This window comes from Colossoma macropomum, unplaced genomic scaffold (genome assembly GCF_904425465.1).
Source record: "Colossoma macropomum unplaced genomic scaffold, Colossoma_macropomum, whole genome shotgun sequence".
NCBI classification, from domain to species: Eukaryota; Metazoa; Chordata; class Actinopteri; order Characiformes; family Serrasalmidae; genus Colossoma; species Colossoma macropomum.
This window is the reverse complement of record NW_023494786.1, coordinates 14,577,853-14,599,079: the sequence shown is the minus strand read 5'-3', so window position 1 is coordinate 14,599,079 and position 21,227 is coordinate 14,577,853. Positions and strand designations below refer to the sequence as shown.

General features: G+C 40.4%; 1 protein-coding gene across 1 annotated transcript; it reads right to left on the bottom strand.

The window, feature by feature from the left end:
- Positions 1-15,386: 15,386 nt before the first annotated feature.
- On the bottom strand, positions 15,387-21,071 carry dhrs13b.2 (dehydrogenase/reductase (SDR family) member 13b.2). Its single transcript, XM_036561606.1, has 8 exons — positions 20,819-21,071; positions 20,024-20,215; positions 19,651-19,908; positions 19,156-19,485; positions 17,995-18,324; positions 17,001-17,090; positions 16,221-16,243; positions 15,387-16,051 (listed from the first exon to the last, which is right to left on the bottom strand). Exons 1-8 carry the CDS (start codon positions 20,862-20,864, stop codon positions 16,043-16,045), a joined length of 1,278 nt encoding a protein of 425 aa, XP_036417499.1. The 5' UTR covers positions 20,865-21,071; the 3' UTR covers positions 15,387-16,042.
- Positions 21,072-21,227: the final 156 nt, after the last annotated feature.

Sequence of the window (21,227 nt, the reverse complement as noted above, 5' to 3'; positions counted from 1 at the left end):
CATGCCATGAAGCTCCCGGTGCACAGTTTTTGTGCTACTGTTAATGCCAGAGGAGGGTAGGAACTCTGCAGTCATTGAGTCAGCAGAACATTGGTGACTTTTATGCACTATGCGCCTCAGCACTCAGCGACCTGTTCTGTAACTTTATGTGGTCTGACACTTCATGGCTGAGTTGCTGTGGTTGCTAAACACTTCCACTTTTCAATAATATCACTCACAGTTGCTCGTGGATTATCTAGAAGGGAAGAAATTATGGAAATTGACTTGTTGTCATAGCGACATCCTATTACAGTACCACGCTCAAATTCAGTGAGCTCTTTAGAATGACCCACAAATGTTTTCACAAATGTTTGTAAAGGCGGACTGCACCACTAGGTGCTTGATTTTATATGAGGAGATGTACACTGAATTTGACAAAATGTATTTTGTATTAAACTCATTTACTGCATCTCTAAGGTAATGAAAATTAAAAGGAAGAATAAAGAAGAGAAAAACTAAATGCAGGGTAAAATCAGTGGGAGGCGGGCTGTGAGGACCTGGATATGAAATTTAAACACAAGCAGAGCATGACACATTTTTCAGAAATAGCATCCAAACTCAAGCAAAAACTAGCTGCATTAACTAGCTAGCTAGCATATCTAGATGAACGTTAGCTAGCTGTCCAACTGCAAGATACTGAAATTGTTTATGGCCAAAAAGAATTGCCGCCTATTATTTCTGTTTGCCATGATGTACACGAAAGTAAACTCACTTTAAGATTTTGTCTGTTAGCCCCACCACAATTTACTCTGCGTTGTGACTGTTCTCACTCAGCACTCTCAATATGATTTTGTTAAACTCATCCGAACAGGCTTATTTACACTTAAAATCTAATTGGCATTTGAATTGTAAGTGAGTGAACAGACGTCTATGTTTGCCCACAGTCAATAAAAGTGGAGGTGTTTCAGGTGTCTATGCGTCTAGATAAAGTAAAAGTTCTATACCAATAAAAGATTTTCCTAGAACCATATGTCCAAGCCAAGCACCATTTATGAACCTATATTTCTAAGAGTGTATGTCATAATGCCACAGACAAATAAAGCTGTGAGTCGAAAGTGCTTTGGAGTCTTACTGCTTACAGCAAGGAGACACTGTGTTTCAGTGTATTAGCTCCATGTCCACACCCAGCGCTCTGGATCTAATGATTTGTGTAAGGGCCAAGGGTCTAGGCTGGGTCTGCAGTGCTGTAACCTCAGGCCATGGAACAGGAAGATCAATGAAGGGAGTGCACCACTCTGGCCAAGTGTACATAAAGCAGCTGAAGATGTGAGATTTATGGACTCGGGAGCAGAAGTAATGAGGAACCGGACCTGCCTCTGGGCCTCCACACTGGAGACTCCGTCCCCGAGCCTGAGAATGCTGATTTATACCACTCCTTATTGAGGAAAAGAAAAGAACAGTGAAGGGTGTGATGGCGCCAGGGCTATTGATGACACTCTGCTCCTCGCTTCACAGCACAAACACACTTCAGAGAGAGAGAGAGAGAGAGAGAGGGCAGGAGAGCTTTAGAGATGGAGCTGGAGAGAGACAGAGAGATAGACGGACAGACAGAGACTGGGGCTAAGAGACCCTGAGAAAGACAAACAGATGTAGGCCACAGAGATGTAAAAAACAAGAGGTAAAGAGAGAAAGGACAGAGAGAGAGAGAGAGAGAGAGAGAGAGAGAGAGAGAGAGAGAGAGAGAGAGAAATTGAAGCTAAGACACAGATGGTCAAAAAAAGGTAAAAAGAGGGAGTCAGAGAAGGCAGAGAGAGAGGGGGGAGAAGAGAGTGCAAAAAACAAAGAGAGAGGGTGAGAGAGACTGAGATAGACAGAGACAGAGTGTGAGAGAGGCAGAGACAGAGACAAAGAGAGAGTGTGAGAGAAGCAGAGAAAGTGAGAGAGTCAAAAAGAAAGAGAGAGAGACTGTGGGAGACTGAGAAGAGTCATTGAGTTTGCAGAGCATTGGTGACTGAGATACAGAGAGAGAAAGAGAGACAGTGAGACAGAGACAACGATAAAGAGAGAGTCTGAGATACAGAAAGTGATAGAGAGAGACTGGGAGAGAATGAGAGAGAGACAGAGATAAAGAGAGAGACTGAGATACAGAAAGAGAAAGAGAGAGAGAGAGAGAGAGAGAGAGAAAGAGGGGAGACGGAGAGAGACAGCAAGAGAGAGAGGGAGATATGGAGAATGAAAGAGCGAGACTGAGCGAGCAGTAGACAGGTACACTGAAAGAGACTGCGAGAGACAGACAGAGAGACTGAGAGAGAGAGAGAGGGAGAGAGAGAGACAGACAGAGATAGAGAGAGATAGAGAGAGACTGAGAGAGACTGAGATAGAGAGAGACAGACAGAGAGACTGAGAGACTGAGAGAGAGAGAGAGGGAGAGAGAGAGAAGTGCTGGCCCCTTACAGCTCTGATAAAACACAGTGTGTATGACCTCACTTCCCAGCAGTGTGTCCAGAGGGTGGAAGGGGAGACAGTGGGCTGGAGAGAGGGGGGGCCAGTGGCCACGCAGTTTTCCGTCAAGACTTACTATTTTACTGGCTGGGAATCTGCCCCTGTGACCCTTCTCGAGTAATACAGCAAAGGAGGGGGCCTGATCTCAACCTTTGACCCCTCAGCTGGTTCTTTCCCTCTTGCTCTCAAAATAGATCTAATGTTGTTGCTGCTTTTCCACCCAAAATACATAATGTCACATGGATTAAATTACCAGCCTGTATCAAAACAGCAGAACTCCTGGCAGATTCACTGACAAAAATGTGATGTGTTGAATTTAACTTGATTCAAATGTGAACATCATTTCCACATGAACTACCAGTTATATCAACACAATTTTGTCTCTGTGCAATAACTGACCTCTCAATGCTCCACAAATATATTCTTTCATAGCAACTATTATCAGGTCAGACTAGTTTTACAAAAACTGCATTTAACCTAATGAGAAACTGTAGTGCATTAAATAACCCGATACCTGCAGAAAATCTGATTTGGCAATGATTTATTCAACACATTCACAAGCACTTCAGTACGCTCTCAGAAAAAAGGTACTCACCTGTCAGTGGGGTGGTACCCTCAAGGATTCTTCTTCAGCACCTTTAGCTAGAGATCATAATTGTACCGTATTCCATTGTATTTTTTAAACTGTGCTGACTCCATGTACAGTCTTAACTCCAAGCGTTCTATTTTTCTGCTTTGAAACATTAGGTTATGGAAAAAAAAACTTCAAAACTACACAAATCTAAAGACCTCTGTTGTACCTTTGAGGATACATTTACATTTTTTGTTAAAAAAAACCAAAGAGATACCTTTTTTTCTGACAGTGTATTGTTACTTAGCACCTCGCTAATCAACTCGCCAACTCGCCAGTGCATGTAGCGTAAAATTCAAACTTCTTAGGTTTTTAACATGGAGTCCCTTTACTGGTAAATACTGGAAAGTTCATATGGTTTATATGGTTATGCACACAATGCGGTCAATTGTTGAAAATATGTGGCTGCAGTGTTGAAATAAGTGTTTGGCGTTTACCCAGGCAGCTCATCTTTGTCTCTGCACATGTGCAAAAACTAAAGACATCAGATCAAGGGTATGCATGCAAAACACATTACTCAGCTAGAACTTCTTTCTCAGATACTCTTTCTCAGATTTCTTGAAATCCAATAATGGCTCTAATCCGATCTAAGAAATTGGAGTAGGCTGTTTCCATGACCACGTAAATAAAGAGATAACTGCCAAAATCTCAAAATAATCACATGTAAACACACTTCATGTTTCCAGTTGCTACATAATGCTGAGTTTCTAGTTATAAAAAAGCGATGCTACCAAGATGGACTACGTTGATGTAGCTAATCAAAACTATTGCCCTGTTCATACTTGCTTTTAAGATCTGTTTTGAATGAACTAGTCAAAAGTGGACAGTGAGACAAACAGCCGTTTACACTTGAAATTTCCATGTGTCTCAAATGACCACTTCTGGTCAAAAAACCATGCAAATTTACTCTATCATTCTCTTGGTGCAGTTGTTGTCCAACAAAAACATGCAGCAAGTCCGTGTTCATATACATGTCCGTGTCACAAAAGTTTAGCTCACATGGACTGCTAATGCAATTTTTAACAAACAGGAGAGTAGATGAGGAAAGCGATTGTGTTCATCTACGCTGTGATGCCGCAGTCGATTAGGCATACCGTCGATTTTGCTGGGGACACATCAGGACACATCAGGACGCTTTAACTCCAAACTGCAAATATCATGTCGTCTCTGACAACTTCTGAACGTTTGCATGATCAGATTACATTGTGTCTCAGAGATGCATTGTACCATGTGCACACCTGAACTTATATTGCACTGATGATGGGATAAGGTGACCAAATTTCTGAAATGAAAAATGGGGACATTTCCAGTTCGGCGGTCAAATATCATTAAAATATCCATTTTTTTTTTATCTATGCAATAAAAAGGGGAACAGTTCCAGTTTCATATATTTTGACCGCGGTAACTATTGTACTGTAATGAACTGTGGTGGAGGCCAACTGGTAAATTGGGTACTAATGAAGTAACTTTGTAATCCGTGTCAAAACAATCACCCAAGATGTACCAGATGTAACAGGGCCAAAGGCATGTGGGAAACTATGTGATGCTACCAAGTTAGCATGATTACTGCAAAGAAATGAGTGCAATGCAGGACGGCTGCCTCGTGGCACACTTCCAAATAGCTCAAGTGAATTTCTTATTCGTTTGAGCTCCTCTTCATTTGCATATTTCAGAGGTGTTTTTGCTGCAACACAGCACTTTTCATCAAGCGCTGTGTTCTTAGTTGGTGTTGATTTAACCTGCGCTGCAGGCTTGCTACTGAAACTAAGGTATGTTGGAAACTGCATCATGCATGTTGTGTGAAGCTTATAAAGATAAATCCCACCTCATAACAGCAGCTGTGAAAGAATCCATTTGTGGGCAGAGCATGGATAAGTGAATTTTTTTATTCATGTGGAAATGATAAAGTAAATTCAATGCACCAGGTCTTTGCACTGTACCTGCCAGGAGTGCTGCTATTTTGATACAGGCCAGTAATCTAATTTATACAGGCTTACTACAGGCCGAAACTACTTTTCTCTCATCTTCTTAATGGTCAGAAAAACCTCAGAAGCACAGGATGGACAGAAGACGAATGCGAGTTATGATAGATGTTTTTTTATTTCAAAGTTTCTTACTTGCAGCCTAATCCTCCTCCAGCGCAATAACAGATGAACACAAGATGGCTGCCCTCAAATTACAGTGCAGAGTTGCAGTGATATGGAACCATATGGAAATAAAAGTCATCAGTCAGCCTCTTGTGAAGCTTACTTTGAGCTCACGGCTTCTTCTCTAATCGCCCCTACGTCTGGGGAGCGAAAAATGTCTGAAGGGGAAAAAAGCTGGAACAGTTTCCTGGCAGGCCGCAGAGAGAGCCTAATCATATATTGGAGTTTAGAGTCAGTGCAGAGCAATGCAGGACGCCTGTCTCATGACGTCATGCGCACGAGCGCACGTAGGCAAACATGTGTGGCAGCATGTGGCTCCCAAACGGCTGCAGTGTTTCTTATCGACTCGAGTGCCCCTTCATTTGGACATTTCAAAGGTGTGTTTTTATTGTGGCGCAGCACTTTTCATTAGGCATTGTGTTTTTAGTTGCATTCATTTAACACAGATCTGCTCTGCAGACTCCCTCCACAGGGCGTGCGGCACATCTGTCTTTGTTTTGTTTGATTCAATTCTCTCTATTTATATGGCACTTTTAACAACAGTCAACCCCTAATGAGCAAGCCAGAAACAGTGGCAGGAAAATGTCTGCGTGTGGAAGAAACTTTAAAAAGTATTTTGCATTTTGCAATTTGTACACATTTTTTTTTATTCATGGCCACAATTTCGTACTTCATTCCCACAATTAACAATTCATTCTCATGTTTTGTTTTAATCATGCACGTTTTCTTTAATTTTTGGGTACATTTCCCACAATTAACAATTCGTTCTCTCATTTTCTTTTAATCATGCGCATGTTTTTTTTTAATTGTGCGCACGTTTTCTTTCATTCATGCGCAAACAAAATATATGTAGTAGATATAGGTCATTTTATTTGTCCTGTGCACAGGTAGTCTAATAGTTCCCTGAAACTGTCTGAGGGGTTTTGATGTGTTTAGATTTATGCAATAATGGACAGAGATGCTCATTAGCTCTGATTTTGATTTGGGTGTGTTATGAGGACATTGTGGCTTCCCTTGCACGGTGGTGCACCATAATCAGCAAACAGCACGTAGATTCATCGATGCAACTGAAGTTTTGTGGTGAAATAAGGGAAGACAATAAACTACAACCACAACCTTCACTAAACTGCACTTTCTAATGAATATATTTAACAGGGAGGAAGACACAATGTAGCCGCTTATCACTGTTCTTGCTCACCCGTCAAGCTGTTAGGGGCCGGAAGAAATGTTCAGCATCAACGTTTCGACATCCTCAAATGAGACACACACACAAACGCCTCAGACACGTTCACGACACAATGTGTTTAAACGTAAACAAATCTACAACCATTTGAGATATTAATACACTTTACACAGGTGTGTGTTTCTCCCTCTGAAATCCCAGGCCTGATGTACACTACATTCTCAGAGTCAGCCATACTGCCCACCCTTGATCACGCTGTATACAGATTGAGGGATCAAAGATCTGCGTCCATTTTTTCTTGCCATTTCTGTTGTTTTGTTTTTTGCTCGTCATCACTTGGTAGCCAATCAGAGAATGAAATACATCATCCAGCAAATCCAATCAGGGATTTGGCTTTAGAGACTTTCCTACACTGATATGGTTTCATTTTGAAAATGTGAATGCAGACACAATGATAGCCGGTCCAGTGTATTTTTTTGAAAACTTCAAAACATTTGACATCAGACTTTATAAAAGCAAGATATTTTTTGAACATGCCAAAAAAGCTTTGGCTCTATACAGCTACACAGCAGTACATCAGCAGTAAGAGAAGAAACTAAAAACATCTACTGACAGTTCAGACATTATAAGTTCATAAATTGGTTTACTGTTCAGATTAATCATTCAGATCAGGCTTGTTTTAGTGTTTTTTTAGTAAAAAAAGTGACAAAAACTTTGGTTTTGTGTTTTTTATGTGTTTGCATATTATTTTTGTCACATTGTAAAGTTGTGTTAATAACTGGTACAATTGAAGGGCTGAGTTGGTGCTGAATTATGGCATATTAATCAATTAATACTAATGTAATATATCATCCAGTGACAGTTAGAAATATAGAGATTGGCCCAGCCAGCCATATTTAGGCTTGGGCTCTGACGGGTTAATATTTAAGATTAGACTTAATCAAGTAAGATTAATAAAGATTAACATTTGGCATTTGGACCAGTCTTTGCTACAGGCCCCTCTACACTAGGTCTGAAAAGAGATGCTCATCAGTGGCACTTTTGTTAAGTTATTATTATTATTACTATTATTATTATTATCAACTGTATAAGCCCTTTGACATTCATAAATGATACAAGGTTCCTTCTTTACTATATAAAACAACACCTTGAGACAGTCTGCAACTGAAAAGCTTTTCATTTCTTTGTTGTGTAAATGGTGACACACACAGCTTCTTGAGTTCCCTGTAACAGAACCAGCTCTGCGTCTTACTCTTCTACCTCTCCTCTTGTTTCTTTTTACCTCCCCACTCATCCTCAATTCCACTGAAGTCCACTGAGTGTGGCCTGAAAGTATTCACTCATGATCCCCTCACTGCTGGTCACTCTGTAGCCCTACACTGAAAGCCTTATAATAAAGGCTGCAAATTCACACTGATGGTATTACTAATGCAATGTATCATGTACCCTTAACGTCTATATGTGACCTAGTTTTAACATCAAACTCTTAAACTATAGGCATATTATTCAGATATTAATCTTAACACTTCTTCAGTAACTACTGTAAGTATTCAGTAACTGCTATTAAAGTCATATGAGTTGTGTAGTTCTGAGAGTGTGTGGACCCTCATACAGGTCACTAAGAAACATTAAACATTAAATCCAATACATTAAAAAAAAAACATAACCATGAAATACTTACAAACAGGTGGGGACAAAATACAAATACTTCTCTGCTTGAGTCAAAGTACATTCTGTATTACTTTCTACTTGAGTAAAACTTTGAGTTATAATATTGTTTTGATAAGCAAGTTCTATTAAGGTGGCCTGTGTGACTGTAGACAAAAACCTAGCAAGCACTTTTGTAGAAAGTTACAAAAGGTAACTTAGAGGTCTGTAAATTACATTCCCTTTCTATAGCAATTGCAATCATCTAACTATAGCACATCTTTATCACTTTATGTGCTAATATCATTTACTGACATACAGCAAATACTGCATGATTCATATTTCAGATGTTCTGATGTTTACATGTGTTAATACAAACCACATGCTTGTGTGGGATCATACTTGTGTCTTGCACACTATTTATACATTTTATGACCAGAGCAGCTCACTGGGTCTGACCCTAACACTTCCCCTCCACTGCTTGTCTTAAGAGGAGCACCAGTGTGGCCTGAGGATGGGCTGCTCTGAGATTTATTTAGAAGTACGACCCCTCCGTGAGCCTGACCCGGACCTCCAAAGTGCATGTACTCTGTGTTTCAGCAATAGGATCTGCATGAGCATCATTATTTTCACTGTGTCCGCATATCATCGTTCCTCAAAGATACTGCGCTGGGACACTGTGTATTGAACTGACCATTTTGCAGGCCAAAAGCAATAATCTGCCTGTAGCAGCTGCTCTTGGCAGTGAATGAGCAGAGAAAGCTGAGAGTTGAGACACACATGGAGACATTAAAAGTGTGGAAAGACGGAGAGGGGACGGGGTAGGGTGGGGTGCGTGGACGTGTGCGTATGCGTTCGCGTGTGTTGAGAGTGTCAAATTTAAAGTGAAAAACCGCAGACGGATTAGAGAGAAAAACAGACGCAGTGCTGTTTCCATGCTGAGGGCACGCAGGCTGATTACGCTGGATGGACTCTGCTGCTACGCTGGGATGCCTGTGTACTCACACCGCCCACAGTAAAGAGGGGGAATTTCCCTCAACTGGACTTTAATGCTGGACTGGATGTTCGCAGACAGACAGCTCAGGGGCGTCTAATACAAAGAATAAACACACACACACACACACAAAAACACATCCAGAAAAAAAACCTATCCACAATACTGCACATCCCACATACTTAGTGGGCTATTGTTCAATGCAGGGTCTTCTGTACTTTGTTTTTTGCACCAATGTTTTGCAATGTGTAATTATGTGAAACAATGTATATTTATTAGGTGTATATATGATTTAGTGTTACCTCTTTAATACACAGCTTTGTAACCAATAATGTGCATCTGTCTATCTACAGTACGTTAATGAGTAGTAGTATTACTAGTAGTAGAAAGTTAATCATGTTTAGGAGATATTTCTGAGATTAAATATAAAATAATCCACTGGCATAAGAAAAGTAAGTGAAAAAAACAGGAGCTTCAAAATTAGAGTTCAAACTCCCAACAACCGTGCAAGACCACCAAAACTGTCACCATCAGATAAACAGTACTTAAAGCTTTCATCTTTGAGAGAAATAAGAAACTAAAGCTCCACTCTTACTTCAGATCTGAAAAATCCACAGGGGTTTCTGTCCATCCTTCCACTGTGAGAAGACAACTCAACACTATGGGTCTGCCTACACATGTGTCTGCTATGTATGTATGTGTGTATGTATTAGGGGTGGGAATCTCTAGGCACCTCACGATTCGATTCGATTACGATTCAGAGGGCTGCGATGTGATTATAAAACGATTATCGATGCATCGTTTTTTTTCTATACATGATTTCTATTTTCTTACTGTCTGAGAACTTTGTAGTTTTAAAACAAAGTATTTGTAATGATCCATAATGCAATTATGTCCAATATCTTTTATTAATAAAAACAAATGTGTGAACTGGAAGGCTCTCATTCACTGCTCTTGTTTGGAGACGCTGCTGCCTCATCTGACTGATCTGAAGACTGCAGGTCACCTAGCAACGAGGTTTCGCCGAGCGAGTAGCAAAAAAAAGGAAAAGAGAAAGACAGACGAACATTTGGAGACGAATGGACTTATTCGCATTTATAAGCAGCGCAGTTGGTTTCCTGGTACGTTAAATCTGCAACGAGAGACTGTCAAACACTCACTAAAAAGTGGAGAAGATGGAGTCGCTTCTCTAATTTTCCCGTTCCACCTTAAATGGTGCCGCTTTTACATTCGGCGCCTCAATCAGAATTTAAGGTGGAACGGGAAAGTTCAGCAAGAAGCTGGCGAGTGAGAAGCGACTTCAGCCTCGTAAAACAGCGGAACGCTGAGAGACATTTTACAAGAAACTATTCAACTTTTGAGGAAAAGTTTTCTGGCGGAGATGGAAGAAAAGCGGCTATAGCTGAAGCTTAAAGCAGAGCAGAGTAAATGTGCGTTTTCGTTTATATTGTTTAGCCTAAACTAGGACATTAACACACACTGGACATAAATGTTGCGGCTCCCAAGGTGGTTTGATTTTTGTTGAAAGGACAAAATGTCTCTTCTTATCATTTGTGTTGTGACTCCTGACCTAACCTGGCTTTTAATGCAGAGGGAGCCGGTCGGATTTCTCGCTCATCCAGTAGTGTTTTTGTTATGTGCCGCCACAGACTGTCCGGGCGCTGCACTTACCCACTTCCAAGTTTCGCCCTTTGCGTTCCGTCAACATTACGTTATAAATTAAACATTTAGAAAATCGATTTTTGACATTTATGAATCAATTCAGAATCGTCCACGTCTGCATCGCGATGCATCTAACAATCGATTTTTTCCCGCACCCCTAATATGTTTGTATGTATATATGTATCTATCTATATTATGGCCAAAAGTATGTGGACACACCTGTGTGACCTTGGGATGTTGGACATCCCATTCCAAAATCATGGACATTAATATTATTAGGGTGACCAGACATCCCCGTTTTTGATGGCCCGTCCTCAGCTGGAAATGTCCCTGTTTTTAACTGTGAATTGAAAACATACCAGAAAGTCCTAAGAAAGACCTGGCGGCAAAGCAGACGGGCAGACGTCTTGCATTGTGCTTGTTTTGGCCAACAGAGGGGACTGGCTGCTACTATCCACAAACCATTTCTACCACTTGTTCACCTAGTTTTAGAAAGTACTATTGTGTAAAACTCGACCAGAAGCTAGCAAGTGTCAAGTGAGTCCACAACATTACTGCAAACATCTTATGAAAACACAAGGTAACCCAAGGATTAAAAGCAGGGGTGAGTTACAAGACTTGAATGGTACTACCAGGTGATAGGTAGACATACAGTCTACTTAAATATAGCTACCACGCGACGTTTAAACAATGCATCATTTTTTTAAACTGCCATCCATATATGACATATAGCCCATTTTGATAGCAGCCGTTTCTGTCTCTCCAGAACTCGAGCTAGCCTGGGGGTGGGTTTAGCGTATGACTATTGGGCTATAGCCACAAGTCTCTTTTTTGCTAAACTATTTAATATGAATTATGGGCTCATACAACCACTGAATCTTTTGTGGTAAATGTATCCCTGTCTAAGCTGATAAACATTTCAGACCCTTTTTAGAGACTTTATTTCGAAAAAGTGACAAGTGACGAATCTAGTGAGGGGAAAAACAAGAAATACGAATCTTTTCTATGACTATTGTAATTTATTCCCACGCATGCTGACCATTCATTTCATTCCATAGTTTATCATAGCTCCACTTAGCATAGTCAGCTACTCTATGATTTTTTGACACAGTTTACAAAGTTACTTAGTAAGTACCCAATATTATCAGTTAGACTTCACCATAGTTCAGTTCAACAGTTACCATGGTCAGAATACATGAAATTGGCTGCCCCCTTTTTCATTTCATAAATAAAAATATTGGATATTTTAATGTTATTTGACCGCAGAACTGGAAATGTCCCCAGTTTTCAATTCAGAAATTTGGTCATCTTAATTAATATGGAGTTGCCCCCTTTGTGGTGATAACAGCCTCCACTCTCCTAGGAAGACTGCACTGTTTGTGTTCAGTGGGGTTGAGGTCAGGGCTTTTTGCAGGCTGGAGTTCCTCCAGATCAAATTCGTCAAACCACGTCTTTACAGTCCTCACTTTGTGCACAGGGTGACAGTCATGCTGGAACAGGAACAGGCCTTCCCCAAACTGTTACCACAAAGTTAAAAGCACATAATTGTCCAAAATGTTTAGCTATATCATTAACATTATATATGCTGAATCATTAACATTATCCCTCACTAAAACTAAGGGGTCAAGCTCCAAACCTGAAAAACAGCCCCAGACCATTATGCCTTCTCCACAAAACTTTTCTGATGGCACTTTGCATTGAAGCAGGTAGTGTTCTTCTGTCATCTGCTAAACCTACATTCATCCATCAGACTGCCAGACAGAGACGTGTGATTCATCACTCCAGAGAACACATTTCCACTGTTCCAGAGTCCAGTGGTGCTGTGCTTTACACCACTCCACCCGACTCTTGCGCATAGTAATCTTAGGCTTGTGCACAGCTGTTCGGCCATAGAAACCTATTTCATGCTCCCAATGCACAGTTCCTGTGTTGACGTTGCTTCTAGAGGCAGTTTGGAAGTGATTGAGGCAGTTTGTAGTGATTGATGCAACAGAGGATAGACGATTTTTCTCTACGTGGTTCAGCACTCGGTAGTCCTGCTCTGTGAATTTGCGTGGTCACCACTTACTGGCACTTACATTTGACTGGGAAAGATCTAAGAGGCCAGAAATTTCATTAACTGACTTGTAGCAAAAGTGTCATCCTATGACAGTGCAACGTTTAAAGTCAGGAAGCTATTGTGTATGACCTGTTCTACGGCCAATGTTTGTCTATGGAAATAGCATGGCTATGTGCTTGATTGTGTACATCTGTTAGCAATGAAGCCAGCAAAAACACGAGGAGGGCCGTCCACATACTTTTGTCAATATAGTGAATCTATTTATCCATCTATCCATCCATCTTTCTGTCCTGTGTCTGTCTGAACATGTTTACCTATCTGTCTATGTGTCTGTCAACATCTGTTTGTCTGCCTTTCTGTTTATCTATCCACCTTTCTGTCTGTCTGATTATCAGTCTGTATGCATGTTTGTCTGTTTGTCTGTCTGTCTATCTACCTATCTATCAATCTGTATCCAGGTCTATCTAACTGGTTCTTTATCTATGAACAGACTTACAAGCATTGTGGACTGGAGGCACTAGGGACAGACAACGAGGAATGAGAGAAAACATATGAAATGAAAAAAACTGAAACGAGAGAAGATGAAAAATAAGGCAACTACACTTAGGCACAGATTTTTATGGAATATTTCTGTCTCGTGAGTTTATATGGCTCTTGTCTGGAAAGACAAATGCTGAGCAAATACTTTCAGCAGAGTAGTAAACCATATGGTAGAGTTGAAAGGACAAATTTACTGTGCACATACACAACCACAACTACAGCTCCCTGTGCCTGTCTAGAGCCAAAACGAAGTACCAACGTCTACGATCTCTCCAGACTCACCGTCATGAAATGTGACCTACTTCCTTAAGCATATTCTCATTCCCACAGTCGATATCCCATACTAAATCTCCTGCTCTGCCCAAGAAAAGCAGTTAGCTGCCCATTACGAATCACTAATTCAGTCATTATTGATTTTCCCAGAATATACACTCCCATCATCAGGCTTACAGGTGCACTTCCTGGCAATGCGCTCCAGACTGCCCGGCTTTGGAAACAAAACAAGCTTCTCCCTGACCACCCTTTGATTTTTATTACTCCCCTCCACCTCCCAGCATGAGCCGGGCCTGTTTGTTTTTACTCTCCATCTGTGATAAGCCAGAGCCACATGCTCTCTCACTGAGAGAGATAGACTGGCTGAAGACTACAGAGGCTTGGGCGCAGCTTAGGTTAACACACTCCCACTACAGCACTCATGGGGTTCGATTAAAGCAGATGTGGATTTGCAGCTCTTCCATGTCCTTAACTTCCACTACTTATTGCCCAAAACAAAGCAAGCTGTTATGGAATTATTGCAAAAATGTCATCTGACCAAATGGAAACGGACATGACCAGTGGTGGGATGAGCGCCAGTGGTGGTCAGCTCCTCGTCTAGAGCCTTGTTGATGTACCACACGTTTTTGATTTGTCCTTAAGCCTCATGATCCCAGAGCAGTCATTTCCACAGAGCTTGGCCCCACGCTGACCCACCAGGCATGCTCGCTTCCACAGTCCCTCATGCCTGAGTGTTTCCACTAGAACTGTCCAGCGGATAATGTTTGTATCATCACTGATTTTTATTTTATTGCAATAGGATTCCCTTCCTTGTTCATCATTTTATTTATTTTATTTTTCCTCTTACGCTTGTTTTTAAAGTTCCCATCTCCTACATTTTTCTTTCCTTTTATTATTTCCTCTGAGGTCCACATATGATGTTTGTGTGGTTTTATGTACCAAAAACAGCCATCTTTCATTTTTCCATGACCATTTTCCAACCACTCTTAATTCCTTAGAATTTGTCACTGCGGTTTAAGGCTGGTATTCTGTATGTAAATAATCACCTCCAAAATGTAGTTCTTTTTAATAAATTTATCCTAAGAAGATGGAAGGATAACTTGAGTAGGATCAGGGTGTATGTATGGACTGTGGTAATTAACAGCTAAGTGAAGAGAGACTGAGAGTCAGAGAGAGAGACATTTTGGAGGAAGGGAATGTACCCTGAGTGGCCCTGAAGAACAGCTGCCATTCCTGAGTGAAGTGTTTATAGGGCACTCACTAACTGGGAGTCGGGGGATGCAACTTCTTTATATGCAGAGGTGAGTGTTCAGCCAAGAATATCCCCACTGGGGGCATTGGTGCCACATTTTAGACAGACTCAGAAGACCATGTTATTATCACCCAGTTATTCCATTCAACATACGTACTCTCACTATTTGTTGTACAACTGTGGAGCTCTTAGTGCACCAAGATTAAGAAAACAATCCAAACAGAGTTGCAGGAAGTCTCTGCATTTACCAGTGTGCAACATGAAATTTATCCCATCATTTTTGTTGCCTGTGGAGATATTTTAAACTTTAATTTTGAAATTTTGAAAACTACACTGAAACCAATTTGTTGTTTCTGTTTATCTACTTATGGTGATGATGGTACTGATGTAATACATGTGGAACTGATGTACAGATTTCAACCAAATAGCTTCAATGATTCACTTCTGTTCAGGATCAAGATAAAAAATGAATAAATCTGCTAATATTAATTGAAAATACTGTTAAAGGAAACCAGGCAATATTTTACTATTTTTTGTTCTTTTTAATATGTTTTTATTCAAGTATTTTGCAAAACAACCAAATAAAATCTTCTAATCTGCCAAAATGCAGCCATGTAAGCGAATAATTTACATTTGATTCCTGTAAAGACTAAATCCAAACCTAAACCTGAATCATTTTGAACAGTCTGAGAGTGTAAGTATATCTACAGTCTTCTAAAATCAGCCCAGAGCAATTTTTGTAGATCTGTTATTATTTACATGTGTCTAATAAATATCTTACCAAATTCCAGAAAATTTCAGTTGCTGGATCAAGTGAAAATGATCATAAAAGAGCCCATATTATTCATGAAGTCAGATCTATCTATCCATTTACTTCCAACAGAACACTCTGGCAGGATTCTTGGTGTTGAGCTCAATGTTAAGACCTGAACACAGACATTTTGTAAAGGCAATTCTTTTATCTTCTGCACCATTGCGCAGTTTAATAAAGTCCTAAAAACATGGAGATTGGCACCAGCCTTCACAACAACCTCCAGAGGCTCCAAAGTGAAACACCTGATCCATGGATCCAGCAGGGAGTGAAGGAGGGAAGATGGAGGGAGAGAAGAGGGAGAGAAGAGGGATAGTGTTGTCTGTCTCCTTGGAGTGGAGCTGTAAGTCCTCTGGCATGTTTCAGAATGCCTGCACACAGGAGACGCTGTGTAAACACACAGTATATACACAGAACATACACATGGCAGCACACTTATCCCTCAAACACACTCTCACTAGTACATGCAAACATGCACACCACTGAGACTCACAGACATCAGGACATAAACTGCTAACATTTTACAGCCTTTTCTCTCACCTTTCTTGCTGAATTTTGTTTTGCTGCAAGAAAAAAGAAATATTCATTAGAATTTTAACTGTACTATGAATTAGTAAATACTGCAATCACATTTGCCATAAACACTTTTCATTTAAATGCTAAATCACCAGTCCCATCCAGCCTATGCAGTTGTACTTTGCATTTTAAATGTCTCTATTATAATATTACAATATCTATGTTTAACCCTCATAAATATTAAATATAGCGCAGTACTTTTTCTTTTCTGATACTGATGTTGAGAATTGGCTCCAATTTCTTCTTTAAAAGCTACTAAGCTTTAAAATGAGCTATTTTTAATTGAAGCACTTCACTTTAGATCTAAAAGCAGGCTATCATGTTCAAACTAAACATCCTACTACCCCACACAAAGAAACACACAGCTAACATCACACAGTGTGAGTGTGCTATTCAGCTAACAACACAGCATCACACAGTGTGAGTGTGCTATTCAGCTAACAACACAGCATCACACAGTGTGAGTGTGCTATTCAGCTAACAACACAGCATCACACAGTGTGAGTGTGCTATTTCAGGCTATATTTGTTACAGACCTCAGTTCAGATTAGATTATTTTTCCCGTCTACTATCCAGCATTTTCTGCTGATATTGGCCTGATATCAATCCTATCCAAACCGATATGCCTGTATCTTCAATACATAGATTTTTAAAACGTCCAACAAACAAAAGTATCAAGTCAACAGTTTCAACAGTTTACAATACGTTTGAGGACAAAATGTAGGCTAATTCTTAACATCTTACCTTTAAGGTACTGAGGGACTAGCCAGAACAGAAGTCCAATCATGGTAATAATGAACCCAAAGACTAAGACATACCACAGAGAGTCTTGCTCTGAGATGGGGAAAAAGATAACTTTTAGAAGTGCATAAACTAACACTCAAAATGTAGAAATCACTCTTTAATAATGTAAAACTTCTTTAATATAAAATCAATAATGCCATAGATACATGTATGTCGCTGCTGTCAGAACAAACCTTGTATCTCCATTTTTCAGTTTTTGACATAAATTGAAGATGCCTCTTGCCTTTTACATTGTGTGTAAATTGAATGATGAATGGACCAAAAGAAACGGGCCCCGAAATGACTGATTACATTGACTTACATTAAAAGTAAAGTATATTTTTTCCATCTCCTGTAAAGTTATCATTTTAAAGATACTAGGTTTTGTTGCAATAGCAGTGATATAATGGTTTTGATGTGATGTCAGTAATATATAATCTCATAGAATTCAAATCTCAATTTTTAGGAAGTTTTGGATGTGTTCATGATTTCAAAATGATTGAGAAAGCTATAACATCAGATACAGGTTCTATAAATCTTACTATAATATACAAATAATTTCCAGTGTTTCTCTTATTTACAAAGCATTAATCAATGGATAATTAACTTACATATTATTTACTCATTATGAATTTAATTTAATATCTTCTTTTTTTCCAAAACAACTTGAAATATTGATCATTGTACCCAACAGTATATTTCTCTTCATATTACATAAATTTGCACTGTATAAGTTAAAAAGTTAATAACAAAAACTATTAATATGGCAATTTGCAGTAAGCCAAACACATTGGCTGCAGAAATTACACCTGGACTGCCATCTAGTGGTAAAAACATGTGATTACATATGGGGGTTTTCCAGAATGGGACTTTCCAATTCAGTTCCATGCCATCATCTACTAAACGCAAATTCAGTGAGAATCAGTGGAGGCTTGACTGATCCTTGGTGTCTTACCTGAGACGGTGAGGGTGAAGCTCTTGCGGATTGGTATGCGCAGAGCCTGGTGGTGAACCCTGCAAGTATACTTGTAGCCAGAGTCGTCTAGGCCAGGCTGCAGCAGGAAGAAGGCTGAGAGCGAGTATGTGCCGTCTTTGTTGTGGCGGTGGCTGGAGTACAGCACGTTCTTCAGTACCTCAGGTAGAAAGCTGGAACCAGCCGGCTCACGCAGCCACTCAATGTTGACATCAAGCGGGTAATATCCCTCAGCATCACACACCACCTTCTGCTCTCCACCCAGAGTTAGAGACAAAGATGAGCCCACGTTCACTGACACACGAGGGGGCTCTGTTGGACCACAAAGAGTAACAATACCAAATGGTTAAAATCTCAATTAAAGGTAGAATTGTTAACTGCTAAAGATGTTCATGGTAAGTGCTGGATGTTCCATGCCAATTTCCAGGGTAGGGTTGTACATTGTACTGTTTGCTAATCACTGTCGCAATATTAGCCTTCAGGAAGGCTACAATATGCAAATGAGCCTCTAACCAGTCACAGTTGTTCTTCAGATGTTTGGAATAATCAAGGTATTTACATGATCCAGCAAACATAATAGAACAAAGATTCACCAAAGTGTTCACAATATATAGCAATAAAATCAATAAAATAAACGAGTAAAAAAATAATATTTTGTTATGAAGCTAACGTTAACATTTACAGTTAAACAATTTGCCTAAAAGGACCCATATAATAAAAATCCATTAAGTCCATATATGGAAACCAAACTGCTAAAACAGCCTGTTTTGTATTCATTGTTTCAGTGATAATGTCATGTCATGAAAATCACAAATTTACACATATCCACATTTTCAGCCTGCAGCAGTTTAGCCCCACCCACTCACACCAACTGCTTTTGAATGAGGCCCAATACAGGGCAGCCAATCAGAAGAGAGCTCATTTACATATGTCAGTCTTGAAGTCAGAGCCAGTTTAATTCCATGAGAAAAGAGAGGTTGGAAAATGATTATGTAAAATGAATTATGACTGTTTTAGTACGTTTTAGTACAAAAGCCACTTAAATGTTATAAGTGGACATCAGAGAAATAAAACAAAATGCAAGATAAATGTAGGCTATGTGTCCTTTACAGCCCTTCTAAAGTACATGCTTGGTTGTCTCACCGTGGATGTTGAGAGTGATGTCATGGCTGCCGTAGAGAGGGGGGACGAGCACTGAGCACACGTATGTGCCCTCGCTGGCCTGGGAGGTGAGGGGAAGTTTTAGAGCGGCGTTTCCGGCTCCAATGGCTTTGACAGACACTCCGCTGCCTTCGGTCTTGCCTGAGCGGCTAGAATAGCCGAAGAGCTTGGTGCGTTCGCCACGTCGCTGAAGCCTCCACTCTACGGTCACGTTGGCCTGCTTATGATCCACAGCAAACTGACAGTGCAGGGTCTGATCCTTCATTAAGCCCACTGCAACACTAGGGGTGCGTGTCATTACAACCATCGCAGCTGTTAAAGAGAGAAGGAGGAGAGGAGTTATCTTTTTCCCTCTTTACCCTAAATGTAGTCAAGACAAGACATGTTTGGTGTTGTCAAAGTTTGCTTAATTAGTTTTGCTCTGGAGTTAAAAACATCACTTTCATATCCTCAGGATAACAGAGAGGCTGTGGTCACCTGAGGTGGTCAGAAGCTCCCTGTCTGCAAACTGAATCCACTCTTGATTTCCTTCCTGTGCAGGTGTGTGTCTGAGAAAGGTGGTGATGACAAACAGCCCCTCAGTGTGTGTGAGAGTACAGGTGAACCAGATGTCATGCTCTTGTGCCCCTAAACCAGGCCAACGCATGACAATGCCTCCAGTGCTGTATCTGCGGATCTCACACTGCAGCGTGTCTTCGCCACCTTCCACATAGCGCCTCATGTCCACCTTTGAAGCTGCATAAAACAAGCAAATAAATTACTTTTAGCCTAAATACTTAATATTGCATTGAGGATTTCACTACTGCCCCCTTGTGGTGAGTCTCTAAAAGCTTTTGTGAAATATACTCACCTACTGCAAGGAAGGTGATGACATCCTGGTTTATAGGACGGTCTCCTAAAAAACCGAACTGCAGCACTGCATTTCGATGGTGGTATTTGGTCTCTTTGTGACCCTCATGATTTAAATGTACTGACTCATCCACAAACTGACACGGCAACCACTGGACATTATGCACAGACTGAGATCCACAGGGGCCTACACCTGTTCATCAAAATAAAAGGCTGCATATTACAGGGTACCACAGGCCTAAAGAAAATGCACTGTCAGGTTGCAAAAATATATAAACATCCTGATAAATGAAATATAAATAAAATATATTTGTAGTTTCTGGACATTGATGGGGTTACACAGTTTGTGTCAAATGATTGGATGCAAATGCTTTGATGTTTTTAAAACCATGAAAACATTAATGGGGGCTTCAGCCCTGTGGTAACATACAAACATACATAAATTGTTACACAATACAACCTTATATAAGATTTTCATGACATTCCTGCTTGCAGGTGGCAGAGTCACAGAGCAGACTTCTGAATAAACAAAACTGAAACTAAGCACGGCACCTCTTATTAATACTACTAGATCAAAGCATTTTAAAACATACACATTAGACGTTAACATGTGTCAAATTACAACACCCTTTAGGTCTGAGACTAATGAGGAACAGCTATGTTGTAGTACAGAATAAGCTGTAATGGAGTGAGTCAGTGGTTTGTGCCGTAGAGTGAAATACGGAGTGACGTGTCAGCTGTACATGAACAACATAAAGGAATATTTCCAACATTACACTCGACTCATTTAGCTTACCTGAAGCTAACACTGCAAGGAAAAGACCACCAAATACAATAAACATGATAGACACCGCCGTTCAGAGCCGTCCAGTCGAGGAGCGAAGAAACCGCCATGCAAACAAAGTTGCTTTCGCTTTCATTTCGGTCTCGTTTCACTGACAGAAACGTGCGCGCGCAGCGCAGATAGTGTCAGATGTAGGGGCTTCACTGAGGTCAGAACAAACAGATAGCCTTAGCCTTTATCTTTACCGCCACACGCCTAACGTTCATCTGTATGGACACCGCTTCTTTAGTAAGGACACAGTGAGTGAAAAACACAGAGCGCGTGAAGCTGTTTGTCCGCGCGGGGGCGCGAGCTGAAAGAGCGCTGAGAGGTTTTCTGCAGGTTGTTCTTCTCTGCGCTCGTCGACGCGGAAGAGTCTACT